Consider the following 22,214-nt stretch of genomic DNA (forward strand, 5'->3'; position numbering starts at 1 on the left):
TCAGCAATTAGTACGCCACACACCTCGCTACTTTGGCGTTCTCAGATATAAGACGAAATTGTCTACAATTGGGTATGCGGTACCTTTGAAAATCACCTGGGTCTAGGCTATAATACTGCTATTGGAGAATATATAGCATTTCATCTAGCATATTTGGACCAAATTTAAAAAAGCCATTTAGATACCCTTTTTTTCAAACTGTGGACTAAAATCACATACTGCATACAAGCAGTTTTTGAGAAGAAGGACATTACACCCACTATTTCTATTTTACCTTCATCCAAGGATTCTCATGAAGGACTCTTTTTTTGGTATCAATTCATCATAATTGATTGTCATTTGTAGTGTTTTATATTATTGTGCAGTGTCCACTATTGCAGTGATACATTTTATATTTTATTGTTATTAAATTGTGTGATTACTTCATATTGTATTCATCGTATTTATACATTATTCATTTATATTTAATAGTATTTTATTATATTTTACTCTTATTACACCATACATACAGAGTGCCAGTCCAGTTCATCTATTTATTTCCAATATTTTTCCTGTATGGGTGATACAGTTTTCTGGACTTGAGCACCTGGCCCTAATCGTATAGCAGTGAGCTATTCCTATTATTTATTTAATAAAAAAAATAAAAACTGTGCTAAATAAACAATTTTTTGTCACCTTACATCACAAAAAGTCATATGCACCCCAAAATAGTACCAATCAAACCGTCATCTCATCCCGCAAAAATCATACGCTACCCAAGATAATGGCCCAAAAGCTGAAAAAACTATGGCTCTCAGAATATGGAGACACTAAAACATGATTTTGTTTTTTGTTTCAAAAATGATATTATTGTGTAAAACTTACATAAATAAAAAAAAAAGTATACATATTAGGTATCGCCGCGTCCGTATCGACCGGCTCTATAAAAATATCACATGACCTAACCCCTCAGATGAACACCGCAAAAAATAAAAACTGTGCTAAATAAACCATTTTTTGTCACCTTACATCACAAAAAGTGTAATAGCAAGCGATCAAAAAGTCATATGCACCCCAAAATAGCGCCAATCAAACCGTCATCTCGTCCCGCAAAAATCATACCCTACCCAGGATAATCACCCAAAAACTGAAAAAACTATGGATCTCAGACTATGGAAACACTAAAACATGATTTTTTTGTTTTAAAAATGAAATCATTGTGTAAAACTTACATAAATAAAAAAAAAGTATACATATTAGGTATCGCCACATCTGTAATAAGTTACTCTATAAAAATATCACATGACCTAACCCCTCAGATGAACACCGTAAAAATAAAAACTGTGCTAAATAAACAATTTTTTGTCACCTTACATCACAAAAAGTGTAATAGCAAGCGATCAAAAATCCATATGCACCTCAAAATAGTGCCAATCAAACCGTCATCTCATCCCGCAAAAAATTAGATAATCGCCCAAAAACGGAAAAAACTATGGCTCTCAGACTATGGAGACACTAAAACATGATTTATTTATTTTTTAAATGAAATCATTGTGTAAAACTTACATAAATAAAAAAATTGTATACATATTAGGTATCGCCGCGTCCGTGACAATCTGCTCTATAAAAATACCACATGATCTAACCTGTCAGATGAATGTTGTAAATAGCAAAAAAAAAACGGTGCCAAAACAGCTATTTCTTGTTACCTTGCCTCACAAAAGTGTAATATAGAGCAACCAAAAATCATATGTACCCTAAACTAGTACCAACAAAACTTCCACCCTATCCCGTAGTTTCAAAATTGGGTCACTCTTTTGGAGTTTCTACTCTAGGGGTGCATCAGGGGGGCTTCAAATGGGACATGGTGTCAAAAAAACCAGTCTAGCAAAATCTGCCTTCCAAAAACCGTATGGCATTCCTTTCCTTCTGCGCCCTGTCGTGTGCCCGTACAGCAGTTTACAACCACATATGGTGTGTTTCTGTAAACTACAAAATCTGGGCCATAAATATTGAGTTTTGTTTGGCTGTTAACCCTTGCTTTGTAACTGGAAAAAAAATATTAAAATGAAAAACCTTCCAAAAAAAGTGAAATTTTGAAATTGTATCTCTATTTTCCATTAATTCTTGTGGAACACCTAAAGGGTTAACGACGTTTGTAAAATCCGTTTTGAATACCTTGAGGGGTGTAGTTTCTTAAATGGGGTCACTTCATGGAGTTTCTACTCTAGGGGTGCATTAGGGGGGCTTCAAATGGGACATGGTGTCAAAAAAACCAGTCCAGCAAAATCTGCCTTCCAAAAACCGTATGGCATTCCTTTCCTTCTGCGCCCTGCCGTGTGCCCGTACAGCAGTTTACGACCACATATGGGGTGTTTCTGTAAACGACAGAATCAGGGCCATAAATATTGAGTTTTGTTTGGCTGCTAACCATTGCTTTGTAACTGGAAAAAAAATATTAAAATGAAAAATCTGCCAAAAAAGTTAAATTTTTAAATTGTATCTCTATTTTCCATTAATTCTTGTGGAACACCTAAAGGGTAAACGATGTTTGTAAAATCTGTTTTAAATACCTTGAGGGGTGTAGTTTCTAGAATGGGGTCATTTTTGGGTGGTTTCTATTATGTAAGCCTCACAAAGTGACTTCAGACCTGAACTGGTCCTTAAAAAGTTGGTTTTTGAAAATTTCTGAGAAATTTCAAGATTTACTTCTAAACTTCTAAGCCTTGTAACGTCCCCCAAAAATAAAATGTCATTCCCAAAATGATCCTAACATGAAGTACACATATGGGGAATGTAAAGTAATAACTATTTTTGTAGGTATTACTATGTATTATAGAAGTAGAGAAATTGAAACTTGGAAATTTGCAAATTTTTCCAAATTTTTGTCAAATTTGTTATTTTTTTATAAATAAAAATGATTTTTTTTACTCCATTTTACCAGTGTCATGAAGTACAATATGTGACGAAAAAACAATCTCAGAATGGCCTGGATAAGTAAAAGCGTTTTAAAGTTATCACCACTTAAAGTGACACTGGTCAGATTTGCCAAAAATGGCCTGGTCCTTAAAGGGACACTGACAGGCCCAATAAGCATATTCAGGTATATATATGATAGTACAGGTCTTATAAAGTGTATTAGAATCATCTAAGTATCCCCCCCTGTCCACCTTATAAATACAGTAAAATGTATTATAACCTGCTTGAATCGTCTTCAATCTGCCCAAGGGGCAGCGTTTCATCTCAACTTGCGCCCAGCCAGCCTCCCCAACTGCCGTTTTGAAGCGCCGCCCAGCTCATCAATATTCACTTCGCTGGGCGGCTACTACTGTCCTCGACGCAAGATCCGGCGCATGCCCAATACAATCTTATGGGCATCGGCCTCCGGCTCATCTTCAGCGCATGCGCCCGGCACCCTCACTGGTCGGGATCACATCGCGCCTGCGCACAGTCTGCATCTCAGAGGCCGATGCAGCCTCTGTTTTATGCGCATGCGCCGGGCACAGTTCAGAGCAGCGCTTCAGAGTAGCCGCCCAGCGAAGTGAATATTGATGAGCTGGGCGGCGCTTCAAAACGGCAGTTGGGGCGAGGCTGGCTGAGCGCAAGTGGAGATGAAACACCGCCCCTTGGGCAGATTGAAGATGATTCAAGCAGGTTATAAAACTTCATTTTACTGTATTTATAAGGTGGACAGGGGGGATACTTAGATGATTCTAATACACTTTATAAGACCTGTACTGTCATATATATACCTAAATATGCTTATTGGGCCTATCAGTGTCCCTTTAAGGTGAAATAAGGCTGTGTCCTAAAGGGGTTAAAATACAGATAACTTGCATTTCAGGTGATGAACCTTAAAGGGTACAGTTTGCTCAGCTTCAAGTGAGTTACCAGGAGTTACTCATCGACTTGTAGGGCTAGCTCATCTGAATGCAATGGTACTTTTCACGTAGTGATCTGTTGCATTATTCTGGAGAAAAAGTGCTTTAAATCCATATACAAATGATAAGTTGTGTGCACAGGGGGTGGCCCAAACCACTCTGTGCACCCTTGCTCCTCCTGCTTTCTCTGTCAGCCCCTCCCTTTCCTTCTTGATTGACAGGGTCAAGCGAGGTGATTATGCAGGACCCTGCCCCTGTCAATCAAGGAGAGCACTTAAATATGTTGTCCCATCTAGCCATTTCCATGATGAGATGGGACTAAGCGCTGAGCTCAAGTGGTCAGGCTCACAGAAACTGTCATGCGGGCCAATGCACTGCTTTCTTTCTGTAGATACTGTGAATGGGAGCTACACAAATAGGGTAGCAGAACAAGCTATGTTGTTTCTATAACTCGGAAGTTACGTAAGCAATGTATCTTGTTCTGCTATGCTGTTTACTTAGCTTCCATTCACGGCAAAGGGAATTATGGCGCAGTAGTGCGCCAGCCTGCTCAGCAGTTTCCGTAAGCCCAGCCAAGTGGGGCTGATGCTTAGTCCTATCTCGACGTGGAAATAGCCAGATGGAGCAACCCTTTAATGGTTCTCCAGGTTCAGGGCTGAACCTGGATATATCCATACAAAGAAGCCTAAATGGCTGGATACCTAGCTTGACCCAGATATTATAATCTCAATAAAATATAAGTTTTAATTGTCATCATTAAAATTGGCTTGTGAGCCCCAAAAAAAGGGTAAAAATAAACTGTTTCCTGTATGTGATACCTAATGTGTGCGTGTTTTATTTCCGCTGGCAGGGATGTGCACTTTCCCTGCTGTGATACCACACTTGTTTGTCACATTTCTTCCTCTACCAGTTACTCCACTGGCTCCTAATATCTGAAACTACTGCATAGATTCTGACATTGATCTTGTGCTTGTAGCTGATAATATGTCTATCCTAATGGTTAGGCACACATTAACAAGGAACAGAGACCTAAAACCTAGAGACTGGTGTCAAGCATGTGTGGCGGCAACCAGAAAAGGAGCACAAAGACAAGAGTGTCTTGCCTACAGTCAAGCATGGTGGTGGGAGTCACATGGTTCAGAGCTGCATGAGTGCTGCCGGCTACGGGGAGCTACAGTTCATTGAGGGAACCATGAATGCCGACATGTACTGTGACATACTGAAGAAGAGCATGATCCTTCTCCCTTCAGAAACTGGCAGGGCGGTATTCCAATATAACCCCAAACACACCTCCAAGACGACCACTGCCTTGCTAAAGAAACTGAGGGTAAAGATGCTGGCCAAGCATGTCTCCAGACCTAAACCCTAATGAGTATGTGTGGGGCATCCTCAATCGGAAGGTGGAGGAGTGCAAGGTCTCCAACATCCACTAGCTCCCCGATGCAGTCATGGAGGAGTGGAAGAGGATTCCAGTGGCAACCTGTGAAGCTTTAGTGAACTCCATGCCCAAGAGAGTTAAGGCAGTGCTGGAAAATAATGGTGGCCACACAAAACATTTAAACTTTGGCCACAATTTGGCCATTTTCACTTATTAATGGCTGTGTGATGAGTTATTTTGAGGGCACACCAAATTTACACTGTTATACAAGCTGTACACTGACTACTTTACATTGTATTAAAGTGTCAGATCTTCAGTGTCCCAGGAAAAGATAGAATAAAATATTTCCCTTCGTTTTTCTGTACTCACTTTAGTGCATACTGTACATGCAGTAATCGCTTGTCCCCATTGAAAGTCACTGGGGCACATTTACTAAAGTGTTTTCACCTGTTTTTAGTCTAAAAAATGCTGTCTTATTCTCTTACTACTGAAATTGTGCCTGTCTTTAAAGGCTTTTTCACTTCTTTTGATTTTTTAGACTAACTCTGAGGTTTTCTAACTTTTGCGCCTTTTTTACGTGTCACCGAGGTTCTTGGCCTCGGTGGGGTAAGAGCCGGTTTTTATGTGTCAGCAGCAGTTGCTGTTTGACACCTTGGTACTTAGCATGGCTGTAATAGCTGATCTGGGACGGCTCTTACTGGGAGTAGTCAAAGTGCTGGGTGGGTGACTACTCCCCACGTTTTTGCCAGGCATAAAAACCAGCCAGCACTGCCAGGTGGAGAGGATTACCTCAGTCTGACAGTGGAGCTCAGAGGTCTGTGTGCTGGGATCTGGGTTGGAGAGCAGAGACCCGTGTGTCAGGGGAACAGGCCGCCTAAAGCCTGTATTTATACTTTCTGAGGCAGAACTGCCACCAAGGCGACTTTTGTTTTATTAACTTGCCATTGGGTGTGAAGTAACACCAACACTGCAAAAGTGATGTTTTGTTTTTGGCACCATGTGTGCCTAAACACTGAAGTTTGAATTACGAACTTGTATTTTGCATCTGTACTGCGCCCGCTTATCCCAACTACGAGAGCGAATCCCCACAGTAGGTAGACCTTTTTTTGAGCCTGAATTTGTCGCAAAAACAAGCTAATTTCTACTCCATCCCAGGGCTGGCGTACTTCTTCGTCTGTTTTCAGTGGTGAAGTGCGACTTTACTCTACAAAGATGCGACTTTTTTATGCGCAAATAAGATCATTGTAAGTAAATATGAGGCTACATTCACACGAGTGTTTATACAAATGCTCATCCGCAATATTTTGCCTGATAAATCGGTCCATGTAAAAGGACCTTTCGTGTACGCCATCCATAGGATTCGTAAATCTGGTCCCAGCATTATACTGTCATTTGTTCTAGTAAGAAAAAGAGATTTGTCTCAGACATAATGGTGGTCATTTACTAACAGTTTTATGCCTCTTTTTGCAATAAAATTGTCACATTACCCCTAGTTTAAAACTTTTTAAGTGCCTGTGTGACAATATTTATCATATGGTTGATTTTGCGCAACTTTAGACACATAGGAGTGTTGAGCGACCTTGTGTTTTCAAGTTCTGGTTACAAGGTTCGTGTTATCTAAGAATTCCGATATGGATTATTCTATTACGGACAATAATCCGTGGTAGCGGAATCCATAACGGGATTCTTAGATAAAATGAACCTTGTACCCCGAGCTCATCCCTAGTGTTGAGGGATTGACACCGGGACTCTGCCCCAGCAAATTTACAAATTTTACACCAGAAAAAATGGCATAAAAGTTGCCAAAAAACTACGCCAGCCGGGGGCCGCAGTAGATTTTCCAGCAGGAGCACTGACTACCAAAGATGTGCCAAATTTAGGAAGTCGCACACCCCGTCATACGTTAGGCCCATCTTCCAGCAGCAACGCGGAAATAAAAGAAACTAAAAAGGATCGTCAAAAGATGACCGTCTTAATAAATGACCCCCAATTAATATTAACATCAGCCTGTACACAGCAGCACTGCTTTCCTAGACCAGCAATTCCCTCAGATATTGGACTCTCGTAGGTCTAGGAGTTCCCAAGGAGCAGCAGCTGATGTGAGCACACTGTCCTCTTCTCAGGCCCCAGGAGAAATAGTTCTCTGAGGTCTCCACATCCCGTGATCCGGCATCATCTGAGAATAACTGTTCCCGGCTTTGTTCTCACTGTCTCCCTTTAGGGGTTCTTCATGTCCCACCTCAGTCGTCCCCCGTCCCCCCCGTCCCCCCCCCGAGGGATAATTGGCGCGGGACACCCGGCCTCACATGATAGGGATTAACGTGTTCTCCCTCCTAGTACATGGCCCTCAGTGAGAGATCAGAGGGAGAACATGGAGGCTGCAGGGAGTAAAGGAGGACGGAGGAACAGACGGGCCAGCAGGACTGCACTGGCCACCTTCACCTTCGTGTTACTGCTATGGGCGGCTGTACACCTTGTGTACCAAGCGGCGTCCTTGGAGGCTGTGAGTGCACAGCGCCGTGTGAGGAGAGCTACAGGTGAGTGCACAGCGCCGTGTGAGGAGAAGAAGTGCAGGGGAGTGTGAGGAGAGGTGCAGGGGACTGGGGAGTGTGAGGAGAGGTGCAGGTGAGTGCACAGCGCCGTGTGAGGAGAGCTACAGGTGAGTGCACAGCGCCGTGTGAGGAGAGCTGCAGGGGAGTGTGAGGAGAGCTGCAGGGTGTGAGTGCACAGCGCCGTGTGAGGAGAGCTACAGGTGAGTGCACAGCGCCGTGTGAGGAGGAGAGGTGCAGGGGAGTGTGAGGAGAGGTACAGGTGAGCGCACAGCGCCGTGTGAGGAGAGGTGCAGGTGAGCGCACAGCGCCGTGTGAGGAGAGGTGCAGGGGAGTGTGAGGAGAGGTGCAGGTGAGCGCACAGCGCCGTGTGAGGAGAGCTGCAGGGTGTGAGTGCACAGCGCCGTGTGAGGAGAGCTGCAGGGTGTGAGTGCACAGCGCCGTGTGAGGAGAGCTACAGGTGAGTGCGCAGCGCCGTGTGAGGAGAAGTGCAGGGCGTGAGTGCGCAGGGCCGTGTGAGGAGAAGTGCAGGGCGTGAGCAGGCAGCGCCGTGTGAGGAGAAGTGCAGGGCGTGAGTGCACAGCCCCGTGTGAGGAGAGCTGCAGGTGAGCGCACAGCGCCGTGTGAGGAGAGCTGCAGGGTGTGAGTGCACAGCGCCGTGTGAGGAGAGGTGCAGGGGAGTGTGAGGAGAGGTGCAGGGGAGTGCACAGCCCCGTGCGAGGAGAGCTGCAGGTGAGCGCACAGCGCCGTGTGCGGAGAAGTGCAGGGCGTGAGTGCACAGCGCCGTGTGCGGAGAAGTGCAGGGCGTGAGTGCACAGCGCCGTGTGCGGAGAAGTGCAGGGCGTGAGTGCACAGCGCCGTGTGCGGAGAAATGCAGGGCGTGAGTGCACAGCGCCGTGTGCGGAGAAGTGCAGGGCGTGAGTGCACAGCGCCGTGTGCGGAGAAGTGCAGGGCGTGAGTGCACAGCGCCGTGTGCGGAGAAGTGCAGGGCGTGAGTGCACAGCGCCGTGTGCGGAGAAGTGCAGGGCGTGAGTGCACAGCGCCGTGTGAGGAGAGGTGCAGGGGAGTGTGAGGAGAGGTGCAGGGGAGTGTGAGGAGAGGTGCAGGTGAGCGCACAGCGCCGTGTGAGGAGAGCTGCAGGGTGTGAGTGCGCAGCGCCGTGTGAGGAGAGCTGCAGGGTGTGAGTGCGCAGCGCCGTGTGAGGAGAGCTGCAGGGTGTGAGTGCGCAGCGCCGTGTGAGGAGAGCTGCAGGGTGTGAGTGCGCAGCGCCGTGTGAGGAGAGCTACAAGTGAGTGCGCAGCGCCGTGTGAGGAGAGGTGCAGGGGAGTGTGAGGAGAGGTGCAGGGGAGTGTGAGGAGAGGTGCAGGGGAGTGTGAGGAGAGGTGCAGGGGAGTGTGAGGAGAGGTGCAGGGGAGTGTGAGGAGAGGTGCAGGGGGGTGTGAGGAGGGGTGCAGGGGAGTGTGAGGAGAGGTGCAGGGGAGTGTGAGGAGAGGTGCAGGGGAGTGTGAGGAGAGGTGCAGGGGAGTGTGAGGAGAGGTGCAGGGGAGTGTGAGGAGAGGTGCAGGGGAGTGTGAGGAGAGGTGCAGGGGAGTGCACAGCCCCGTGTGAGGAGAGCTGCAGGTGAGCTCACAGCGCCGTGTGCGGAGAAGTGCAGGGCGTGAGCGCGCAGCCCCGTGTGAGGAGAAGTGCAGGGCGTGAGCGCGCAGCGCCGTGTGAGGAGAAGTGCAGGGCGTGAGCGCGCAGCGCCGTGTGAGGAGAAGTGCAGGGCGTGAGCGCGCAGCGCCGTGTGAGGAGAAGTGCAGGGCGTGAGCGCGCAGCGCCGTGTGAGGAGAAGTGCAGGGCGTGAGCGCGCAGCGCCGTGTGAGGAGAAGTGCAGGGCGTGAGCGCGCAGCGCCGTGTGAGGAGAAGTGCAGGGCGTGAGCGCGCAGCGCCGTGTGAGGAGAAGTGCAGGGCGTGAGCGCGCAGCGCCGTGTGAGGAGAAGTGCAGGGCGTGAGCGCGCAGCGCCGTGTGAGGAGAAGTGCAGGGCGTGAGCGCGCAGCGCCGTGTGAGGAGAAGTGCAGGGCGTGAGCGCGCAGCGCCGTGTGAGGAGAAGTGCAGGGCGTGAGCGCGCAGCGCCGTGTGAGGAGAAGTGCAGGGCGTGAGCGCGCAGCGCCGTGTGAGGAGAAGTGCAGGGCGTGAGCGCGCAGCGCCGTGTGAGGAGAAGTGCAGGGCGTGAGCAGGCAGCGCCGTGTGAGGAGAAGTGCAGGGTGCGAGTGCACAGCGCCGTGTGAGGAGAAGTGCAGGGGAGTGCACAGCCCCGTGTATACAGGTTATAGCCGCTATACCCTGCTGCTGAGTGTGAATTCTGCCCCGGGTGTATAGGACGTTGTACTCTCATGGACGTTTTGGCACACCCTATTGGAGTCTACCGCGCGGCTGTGACACAAATCCAGTACACAAGCAGTCTCCGGTTAGGACTGCGTGGTTCAGTCTAAAATACTAATCTGAAAGCCGCACCAATGGCCCCTTCAGACCTCCACAGACCCTCGGCCATCGCTCCATTTATACAGCATCTCCTCCAAGGATTCTTTATTCAAAGTGGGTCCATAAAAAAAGCGAGCTGAAAAAGACTATGTTGTAGTTGAAATGTTGCAGTATTTTTGGAACTTTTTTGCGATTTGTACAATTGTATGGACCCACATTGAATAAAGAATCCCTGGAGGACGTGCTGCCGTCTACTTTGTTTGGGGCTGCATTGTTAATGGTCCAGTGTTTTGCAGATGCCACAGGACCATTAGCAATGCAGACTGACTAAGGGAATGTTCACACTGGGGGTCATTTACTAACATTTTTATGCCACTTTTGCAATGCCTGTGCAATAATATTGGCGTTTTTCTGCCGACCACTTGGGAAGGACCTTGACCCCAACATTCACTTACATCTGGAAACAGGCGTAAATGTTGGTCGAAAACTGCTCCTGTCGTGGTCTGGCTTAGTTTTTACATCAGGCGCATGGAGTGCCGAAGGTGCACCTCATTTATGACAACGCTCACACCTGGTCACCCATTAAGTGCACCTTCGGCAGCTCGTGCACCTGGTGTAAAATCTACACTATTCCGACTGGTGTCGTTTTTGACCAACATTTTACGCCTGTTTCCAGATGTACATGTTAGTTTATTAGATGGAGCCACTGAGGATGGTAAAAACGCCCAGAAGCTTAAAATGTCGCAAAAAGTGGTCTTGGAACTCAGTTCCTATTAGTATTTTTTTTTTTGTGTGTTAAAAAAAAGGAAAAAAAAAGAAAAAGAAAATTTGTGTAAAAAATGTTTGTTTTTCAGCAGAAAACCCACAGCGTAATACAGTACCCGCAAAATGAATCCGCTGTGCCCACCGTTCTGGTTTTCCCACCCTGTATGCTAATCAGTAGCAGCGGTACAGGGAGGAGGAGACAGCCGTGACTCTGTGTCGGAGAGCGTCAGGGAGAAGGTGAGCTGTTTTTTCTCCATGACTGTGATTGGACAGCTCACGGCCAGGGAGAAGGAGACGCCCCGACTCCTCCCTGCTCTGATGCTATTGATTAGCATACAGAGCTCCAAAACAGAAAAGGAGGCACAAAGGGGCAGCGGATCAGGAAAAACTAGCGATATCACATCTCGTAAACGTGCCCTACAGTGCGAGGCATTGATATTGTCTCACAACAGGGGAAAGGTCCTCTTTTATTTTGTATGTGCAGAAACTGACCTGCTGTGCAGACCCGAAAATCCTCAGCACGTCGGTTGTAACAAAAATGCAGGTTTTTCAGATGCACTTTTAATCTCTTAGGCCCCTTTCACACGAGCGAGTTTTCCACGCGGGTGCAGTGCGTGACGTGAACGTATAGCACCTGCACTGAATCCTGACCCATTCATTTCAATGGGTCTGTGTACACATCAGTTCTGCGTCGCGTAAAAAACGCAGTATGTTCTATATTCTGCGTTTTTCAGGCAGCCCTGGCCCCATAGAAGTGAATGGAGCTTCAGCGAAAAACACATTGCATCTGGAAGCAAGTGCGTATGCAATGCGTTTTTCGCTAATGGTTGCTAAGAGATGTTGTTGGTAAACCTTCAGTTTTTTTATCACGCGTGTGAAAAACGCATTGCATCCGCGTGGAAAAAACTGAACAACTGAACGCAATCGCAGACACAACTGACTGAACTTGCTTGCAAAATGGTGCGAGTTTCACTGAACGCATCCGGACCTAATCCGTCACGCTCGTGTGAAAGAGGCCATCAGGCCATCTGCACACATTGCGGATTCTCGTGTGGAGAAACCGCAGTTTAATACAGTACCAGCAAAGTGGACGAGATCTGCTTGTGGCCATATCACTGCTGAAGCCATATCCTTAGGGGGGGATTTATCATTCCACCTACGCCAGTTCTCTTGCACTACAAATTCTCTAAACCTGGTTTTGCAACTTTTTAAATGCCATTGTAACTTTTTTTTTTTTTTTGCCGCAACTCGCATTTTTACCCCACCCCCGCCACTTTCCAAAAAGAGTGTTGGAATGGGGCTTGGCTGTCATTCACTCTGCGGATTACCCGCACGGCATCCGCTCGTGTGAAAGAGCCCTAAAACAGCATTTTACACATAAAAACAGGTGCAGATACTATAGGAAATGTGCCCCATTGTGTGCGTTTTTTCCGTCCTGATTACATGCATTTAGAAAAACTGAAGAATAACAATCTACATCTCATAGCAGCCACCCCGCTCTGAACGGATCAGGTTGTATTATTTTTAACATAGCCATGGCAGATCCGTCTCTAAAACCAATGTAAGTCTATAGTGGACGGATCCGTTTTCTATTGTATCAGAGAAAATGGATCCATCCCCATTGATTTACATTGTGAGTCATGACTGATCCGTCTTGCTCCGTGCCACATCGCGGACAGAAAAACAGCTTACTGCGTTATTCTGTCCTCAATAGGGAGGCATCCAAACGGAACACAATGCATTCTAGTGCACTCCGTTTCATTCTGATAATTTTTTCCCCCATTGACAGATCTCAATAGCGGAAAGGGAAAGAGCCAGTGTGAAAGTAGCCTAAATACCGTATTTTTCCCCCTATAAGACGCACCTAGGTTTTTGAGGAGGAAAATAAGAAAAAATATATTTTTAACCAAAAGGTGTTCTTTTGGTGGGTTTGAACTAATGGCGGTCTGTGCATGACACTATTATGGGGGATCTGTGGATGATGCACTGTTATGGGGTGGGGGATCTGTGGATGGCATTATGATGGGCGGGGGGGTCTGTGGATGGCATTATGATGGTGGGGGGGGATCTGTGGATGGCAGATAACAGTCCCATCCACAGATTCCCCCATCATTATCCCATCCACAGATTCCTAGGGAGGGGCTGTAGTAGGCAGGGAGAGCGGCAGTGCAGGCACTGTACTCTGGCCCCGCCGCTCAGTATGTACTGTATTATACGTAGTGTTAATCATCATATCTAAACTGAATAATGATGCGCTCCCCATGTGTACCATACTTACCGGTACACATGTCACAATCCTGTAGTAAGCACTAGCATCTAGCAGGCAGGCCGGGTGGCCGTAACTCACTGAGGTCACGTGCCTGCTCCGCCTACTTTATGAATGAAGCAGGCGGAGCAGGCACGTGACCTCAGTGAGTTACGGCCACCCGGCCTGCCTGCTAGCTGCTAGTGCTTACTACAGGAGCGTGACGTGTACCGGTAAGTACGGTACGCAGGGGGAGCGCATCATTATTCAGTTTAGATATGATGATTAACACTACGTATAATACAGTACATACTGAGCGGCGGGGCCAGAGTACAGTGCCTGCACTGCCCCGCCGCTCTCCTCGCCTACTACAGTCCCTCCTCCCACCTCACTAATACATCGCAGTCTGCGATGCTGCAGCATCGCAGACTGCGATGTAAATTGCCAGCATTCGCCCCATAAGACGCAGGGGCACTTTTCCCCCACATTTGGGGGGGGGAAGTGCGTCTTATGGGGCGAAAAATACGGTAGTTTTATCTTTTATCTTTTTTTTTTTTTACATTTTGCTATGGCTCTTGTGACTTTTTGCTTATTTATTTTAATTTTACTCACTTATATAGTGCTGACATATTTTGCAGCGCTTTACACACATTATCATTATCAGGACAGACTGTGATAATGGAGACTGCATACAAGTGCTTCTGCTCATTATCCACACCCCTACCTTCTTCTCTGTACTTCATGTTCCTCCATTCCTACAAAGATTTACCTGAAGATCATATTAAACTGTATTCATGATCATAATCCCTGACAAGTAGAGCAGAGAGAAGGATGAAGCAGATCTTTACCTCAGTGTTGTGAAGTAACTTGTCCTGCTGTGTGATTAGGACAGGTTTTATGTGTACTAATAGGATGGCGGACATTTTATTTCTCCTAATGATTGCTCCCCAGACAAAACAAGACATTATAACTAATAAAAAGTACTTGGGAATATACCGTATTTTTCACTTTATAAGACGCACTCCCCCCCCCCCCCCCCAAAAAGGGGGAAAATGGCAGTGCGTCTTATAAAGCAAATGGTGCGCTGACACTGATACATCACCGCCCGCTATGCTGCACAGCGCGGCCTGCGATGTATCAGCGAGGAGGAGCTGGAGGCCGGCAACTGATGTTGCGATCACGGCGGAGCCCGGTGCAGTCACTGTACTTTATTACACCGGCCCCGCGCACAGCAGTCTTCATATGTAAAGTGTAGTCATTTAATCCTTAACCATTGGGTTAGCTTTGTTATAGTAGCGCAATCCTCTGTAGTAGTACTCACTATCAAACCACCGAAGCAGGCTGGCCGGCAGCGTAATGTCACTCACTCCGTCACGTGCCTGCTCCGCCTGCTTAAATAAAGTGGGAGGAGCAGGTGAGTGACGTTACGCTGCCGGCTTGCTACGGTAGTTTGATAGTGAGTACTACTACAGACCATTATGCTACGTTAACAAAGCTAACCAAGAGGTTAAGGATTACCTGTCTACCGTTTAGATATGAAGACTGCTGTGAGCGGGGCCAGGTGTATTGGGGGTCACTATTTACACAGGGACGCTGTTTGGGGGGGGAATCTGTGGATGACACATATATAGCATAAGATGCTATATATGTGTCATCCACAGATCCCCCATAACAGTGCGTCATCCACAGATGCCCCCATAGCAGTACGTCATCCACAGACCACCATTAGTTCAAAACCCACCAAAAGCACACCTTTTGGTTCAAAATATTTTTTTTCTTATTTTCCACCCCAAAAACCTAGGTGCATCTTATCATCAGGTGCGTCTTATAATGCGAAAAATACGGTATTTATAATAAAGTAATATTTAAGTATTTTCATTTTCTTAATTCATGGAGAACCCCTTTAATGTCTGTGGCCTGCCAATAACAAAATCTGACATTTTCAGCAGCTTAGACAGTGTCTATAGATTTTGTAGGGACACCGTGACCGTGATAAAAGTTGCCTTTTGTGGCCACTAGGGTTGAGCGAACCCGAACTGTAAAGTTTGGGTTCGTACCGAACTTTAGGATTTTTGGACCCCGAACCCGAACTTTTCAGTAAAAGTTCGGGTTCGGTGTTCGGCAGAGCAGCCAATCAACAAGCGTTTAACTTGTGTGCCCTTAGAAACCATCACAGCCATGCCTACTAATGGCATGGCTGTGATTGGCCAGTGCAGCATGTGACCCAGCCTCTATATAAGCTGGAGTCACGTAGCGGTGCATGTCACTCTGCTCTGATTAGTGTAGGGATAGGATGCTGCTGCTGTGAGGGAGAGAATAGGACAGAATCTTTAATCTGAAGTGCTTGTTGTGGCAAAACCAACCTCGCCACTGGGTTTTGGAGAGGACTGGCTGCTGGCCTCTTGCCCCTGGATTATGGGCCATATACTAACTTTTAAACCCCTTAACCTATTCAAGTGAATTTTGGATAGGTTTGTCCCCAAGTTATACTGTTTAAATTGATGTAAGTTATATGTATGGCCAATGTAAACTCACAAAGTTGTAACAATTTATAATAAGTGTAACTTGTCAGCTTGGGAGGAAAATGCTGGGTGTGTTTCTATTGTGCCATTGTCCCATTGTGTGTTTAAATGGTGATGTCTGTTCTGTTGTCCTCACATGTGTATTGGCGATCTCCCTTTGTCCTCGGAGATAATTGGATTGCTCCTCAGGTTGTCTCCGGGACAGAGAGGAGGAGACCATGATGCATTGTGGGGATATGTTGTATCTGTCCTATGTCACAGTCATTCTGGTCCTCTGGGGGCGTGAACGATTGGTTGCTGTAGTTACATTGTATGTGTTGTAAATTACTGATTGGTTGTATTTCAAACCCCTGTGGGCAGTACTATGTTCGTGGTTTATGAATAAAAGAGGCTGTACGTGAAGTACAGTCAGACCACTGCTTGACCCTCAACACGGAGCCTTGTCTCGTTATTGGGGGGATTCACTGTATGCTGTTAGAGGACCGATTGCCAGAAGTGTAAGATCCCTGTTCGTCTGCTAGCAGCTATTCGTGAGGTTCCAGTTTGGAGTGCTACTTTGTATCTAGTTCGGGAGTTTGGTGTATCCTGCAGTAGCTGTGCCTGTCTCTCAAAAAGGGGCTTATCGCCTAAACGGATTTTAACCCCTTGTCTGCTGAAGCGGTCCGTTACACTTGTTAACTCAGCGATCTACCTAGATTTTGTTTTGTGGGTGCAGTGCACAATCTTTTTACCCTGCCCTGATCCCAGTGACACAGAAAAATAACTTTTATCTGTCTGTTAGTTAGGTGGTCGGCGGCGGCCATTTTATGCAAGTTCTGTGTACCAACACAGCATATGTGCATTTGTGACCGTCAAATAGAAGCTTGAAATACTGCAACTATATTCTAGGTTTAAAAAAATCACCCGTTTTTGGCAAGACCCTACATCTGTGGTCTTTGCACCATTTGTCTGTGTGCAATTTAAGCTTGAAATACTGCAATCATTTTCTGGGTTTTAAAAAACACCCTTTTTGGGCAAAAGACTAAATTTTACAGCCCTTGCTGCATCTGACAGTGTGAAATACAAGCGTTAGATACTACTGTCATATTCTGTTATTAAAAAAATACCCATTTTGTGCAAATCTGGGGCCTATGCTGCATTTGTTAGTGTGACATACAAGCTAGAAATACTGCAATAATATTCTGGGTTTAAAAAAACACCCATTTTGGGCCAAATACTAAATTTGCGGCCTTGGCTGCATCTGTCAGTGTGAGATACAAGCTTGAAATACTTCAATAATTTTCAGGGTTTAAAAAAACACCAATTTTTGGCAATATCCTACATCTGGGGCCTATGCTGCATTTGTTAGTGTGATATACAAGCTAGAAATACTGCAATAATATTCTGGGTTTAAAAAAACGCCCATTTTCGGCAAAATACTAAATTTGCAGCCTTTGCTGCATCTGTCAGTGTGAAATACACGCGTTAGATATTGGTGTTCTATTCTGTTTTTAAAAAAACACCCATTTTGGGCAAGATCCAAAATTTGCGGAGAATGAGGAGAGCGTCGAATAAGGGACGTGGCCCCGGTCGTGGTGCTGCTAGTGGAGCTCCTGTTGCAGGGAGAGGACATGGTCGATCTGTGCCAGCTACACGCACAAGTGAAACGCCTTCCTCAGGTGCGAGTAGGCGACAGAACTTTCAGCGTTATTTGGTCGGGCCTAATGCGACTCTACGAATGGTGAGGCCAGAATAAGTACAGGCGATAGTAGATTGGGTTGCTGACAGTGCCTCCAGTTCCTTCACATTGTCTCCCACCCAGTCTCCTGCTGAAAGATCAGAGTTGGCACCTGCAGCCGATGTCCATCAGTCTTTCACCTCACCCCCTTGCAAATCAGCTAAGCAGTCTGAGCCCCAAGTCATGCAGCAGTCTCTTTTGCTTTTTGATAACTCTGCTAGCAGGGTTTCCCAGGGCCATCCACATAGCCCTGCCCCAGAAGTGGAAGAGATTGAGTGCACCAATGCCCAACCACTTATGTTTCAAGATGAGTACATGGGAGGACCACCGCAGCACGTCTTGGATGATGATGAAATACAGGTGCCAACTGCTGTGGCTTTCGAAAGTGTGCAGACCGACAAGGAGGGCCGGGGTGAAGACTGGGTGGAAGATGATGTGGAGTACGATGAGGTCCTCGACCCCACATGGAATCAAGGTCATGCGAGTGACCTGTGTAGTTCGGAGGAAGAGGCGGTGGTCGCACAGAGCCACCAGCACAGCAGAAGAGGGAGCAGGGTGCAAAAGCAGAGCGGCCGTCCCCTAGACAATACGCCTGCTACGGCCCAACGCAGCAAGGGGCCGAGCACACCAAAGCCAGCTCCAAGGAGTTCCCTGGTGTGGCAGTTCTTCAGACAATGTGCTGACGACAAGACGCAAGTGGTTTGCACGCTGTGCAATCAGAGCCTGAAGCGAGGCATAAACGTTCTCAACCTGAGCACAACCTGCATGACCAGGCATCTAAGTGCAAAGCACGAGCTGCAGTGGAGTAGACGCCTCAAAAAGCAAAGGTCTCTGGCTGCTCCTGCTTCCTCTTCTGCTGCAGTCTCGGCCTCTTTATCCACCTCTGGAGTGACAGTGGCACCTGCCACCCCGCAAACAGAGGATCTGCCAGCAACACCACCACCTGGGTCACCAAGCATCTCCACAATGTCCCACGGAAGCGTTCAGCTCTCCATCTCCCAAACACTGAAGTGGAAGAGGAAGTACCCCCCCCTACCCACCCACGATCCCTGGCCCTGAAGGCCAGCATTTCAAAATTCCTGGCCTTTGAAATGCTGTCATTCCGTCTGGTGGAGAGGGAGAGTTTTAAAAGCCTTATGGCGGTGGCTGTCCCACAGTACGTCGTGCCCAGCCTCACTACTTTTCCAGGCGAGCCATCCCTTCCCTGCACAACCAAGTTCCTTGTTTCGAGTACTCCACCAACATGGCCAATGCCGATAACGCTGTTCTCAGCGTTACTATCCCACTACTATGCCTCCTTGAAAAAACGTTTCTGGCGATGGTGGAAGAGGATGTGGCACAGGAGGAGGAAGAGGGATCATTTCATAGGGTTTCCAGCCAGTCATTCACAAGTGGCTCCGAGGGTGGGTTCCTGCACCCACAAACGCCAGGTGCACAATTGTCCAGCCAGGGCACAGTTCTGGAGGATGAGGAGATGGAGGAGGAGGAACAGTGTTCACAGCAGGGTGGCACCCAAACCAGCTCATGGCCATCACTGGTGCGTGGCTGGGGGGATACAGAGGACACAGACGATACATCTCCCACAGAGGACAACTTTTCGTTGCCTCTGGGCAGCCTGGCACACATGAGCGATTACATGCTGCAGTGTCTCCACAACAACTGCTAAGTTGCCCACATTCTAACTTGTGCTGATTACTGGGTGGCCACGCTGCTGGATCCCCGTTACAAGGACAACGTACCATCCTTAATTCCGTCACTGGAGCGTGTTCGTAAGATGCGCGAGTACAAGCGCGTGCTGGTAGACGCGCTGCTGGTGGCATTCCCACCTGTCAGCGGGGACACAGTGGAAGCACAAGGCGAAGGCAGAGGAGGAGGAAGAGGTCGCCAACGCAGCTGGGGCACCACCAGCACCTCAGAAGGCAGGGTTAGCATGGCCGAAATGTGGAAAAGCTTTGTCAGCATGCCACAACAACCAGCACCACCAGCTAATATGGAACATCTTAGCAGGAGGCAGTATTTTAGCAACATGGTGGAGCAGTATGTGTGCAGACGCCTACACGTACTGAATGACGGGTCTGCCGCCTTCAACTTCTGGGTCTCCAAATTGGGCACATGGACTGAGCTTGCCCTTTACGCCTTGGAGGTGCCGGCCTGCCCTACAGCCAGTGTATTGTCTGAACATGTGTTTAGCACGGCAGGGGGCGTTATCACAGACAAGCGCAGCCGCCTGTCCACAGCCAATGTGGACAAGCTCACGTTCATTAAAATGAACCAGGCATGGATCCCACAGGACTTGTCCGTACCTTGTGCAGAATAGACATGTATACCAGTCTTACCCAGCCATTGTAAAACTGCAGCGCAATTGCTCATTGTTGTATTTTGGATATTTCCCACTCTTTTGGAGTGTACCCACCGCCGCCGCTTCAACCTACACAGCTATGTCCACTTCCTCCTCAAACTTCTACTCCACATGGACCTCCACCTCATAAATCAAGATTATTTTTTTTAATTTGTACTTATTTTATGTCATTTCACTAATTTGTCTGTTACATTTTCGGGTGAAATTCACCAATTTTTGGCTGTGATATACCACTGCTATACCTAGTAGACAGGTAAAAAAATTTCACTAATTTGTCTGTTACATATTTGGGTGACATTTGATAATTTTTGCCGTGATTAAACCCCTGCTCTGCATAGGTGACAGGGACATAAATTAAAAAAAAAATCATCTGTTATATTGTCAGGTGACATTTTACCGATTTTGCCGTATATAAATCCCTGCTCTGCATAGGTGACAGGGAATTAAATTTCAAAAATTCTTCTTTAATTGACGCGCGCCACCTCCTTTACTTGTAAGCTTCGGCTTCAATAATTTGTCCCACTTTCCCGCTCGATCAACATTTAATTTCATCCATTGACCTCCCTTGGATGTGGTATCTCTTTCTCACGCTCCCTCTCCGGCGTGGAACCCTGATTTGCCGATAACCGTGATCAACATGGTAGGCGCAGAAAAGAACATCTAAAGTTGATAGAGAAGATATCCAAGTGGATTGTGGACGTCACGGGGATGTGCGAAGTTATCTAGAGTCAACATAGCGGCAGCAGGGCCTCTCCTGTCTAACGTTTCCAAATCCAAAATACCCCAGTGACATTTCCTATACTTTTTTTAATAATCATTCCAATAACAGGGCATCTTAAGAGTCCTGTATTGTTATTTATCGTCACTACCTCCCCGAGTCAGGAGTGGGTAATTGCCGCGCGCCCCCTCCTTAACTTAGCTTCTGCTTCAATACTTTGTCCCACATTTCCGCTCAATCACATTGAATTTAATCCATTGACCTCCGTTGGATGTAGTATCCCTTTCTCACGCTCCCTCTCTGGCGTGGATCCCTGATTCGCCGCTAACCGTGATCAACATGGAACATCGAAAGTTGATAGAGAAGATATCCAATTGGATCGTGAACATCAAGGGGACATGCGACATGGTGGGGCACAGTGCTTTAAGTGGGCCAAAAGAGGTGCCGGTACTCTATTAGGCGCCGGTGCTCCCCCCCCCTGCACATCAGACCCCCCCATCACACACATATATATTAGTTCCTCTATGTACCAGTACAGTACCCCCCCCACCACCGCACATTCGTTCCTCTCTGTACCAGTACCCCCCTGCACATCAGACCCCCCCCCCCCCCCCACTCATCACACACACACACATTAATTCCTCTCTGTACCAGTACCCCCCTGCCAGGGGGGTACTGGTACAGAGAGGAATTAATGTGTGTGTGTGTGTGATGAGGGGGGGGTCTGATGTGCAGGGGGGTACTGGTTCAGAGAGGAACGAATGTGCGGTGGTGGGGGGGGGGGGGGTACTGGTACATAGAGGAACTAATATATATGTGTGTGATGGGGGGTCTGATGTGCAGAGGGGTACTGGTACAGAGAGGCACTAATGTGTGGTGGTGGTGGGGGGGGGGGGGGGGTACTGGTAAAGAGAGGAACTAATGTGTGTGATGAGGGGGGGGGGGGTCTGATGTGCAGGGGGGTACTGGTACAGAGAGGAACGAATGTGCGGTGGTGGGGGGGGGGGTCCTGGTACATAGAGGAACTAATATATATGTGTGTGATGGGGGGGTCTGATGTGCAGGGGCCCCCTACACATCAGACCCACCCATCAGACACATATATATTAGTTCCTCTATGTACCAGTACCCCCCCCCCCCCACCACCGCACATTCGTTCCTCTCTGTACCAGTACCCCCCTGCACATCAGACCCCCCCCCCCCCTCATCACACACATTAATTCCTCTCTGTACCAGTACCCCCCTGCCAGGGGGGGGGGGGGGGGTACTGGTACAGAGAGGAACTAATGTGTGTGGGGGGAGGGGGGGTGCCTGTCACTCACCAGTACTCTTCAGAAGTTGGATTCCAAAGCAAAGTCGATGTTCTTTGCTGCACCGTCCGACTCCTGACTCCAAGGAGGACCAGTCACTGGTCGCCGCACTGATCGCTCCTCAGTCACAGGCGCGCGGGAAGGAGTTGACGTCACCTAACGTGAGGTCAACTCCCTGCCTGCGCCAGCCTGAGCCGTACTCTGCAACGACCCGCCCCCCTCCACTAGCTGCCCAGCCAACGACATTAGGGAGGAGATACTGCCAGCTCTCCGCTGCGCTCCGGCAGGGCCGGCCTTAGGTGTCCAGGCGCCCTGTGCGAGCTAACC

At 47.7% G+C, this 22,214-nt stretch overlaps 1 protein-coding gene across 1 annotated transcript in view; it reads left to right on the top strand.

Moving 5' to 3' along the window:
* Positions 1-7,596: 7,596 nt before the first annotated feature.
* SLC24A5 (solute carrier family 24 member 5) overlaps positions 7,597-22,214 on the top strand; it is an 85,395-nt gene continuing 70,777 nt past the window's right edge. Inside the window, exon 1 of the mRNA XM_040413994.1 lies at positions 7,597-7,775. Coding sequence (XP_040269928.1) covers positions 7,610-7,775 — 166 coding nt within the window. The 5' untranslated portion in view covers positions 7,597-7,609. The remainder of the gene's footprint in view (positions 7,776-22,214) is intronic.

Source organism: Bufo bufo, chromosome 1, assembly GCF_905171765.1.
Source record: "Bufo bufo chromosome 1, aBufBuf1.1, whole genome shotgun sequence".
NCBI classification, from domain to species: Eukaryota; Metazoa; Chordata; class Amphibia; order Anura; family Bufonidae; genus Bufo; species Bufo bufo.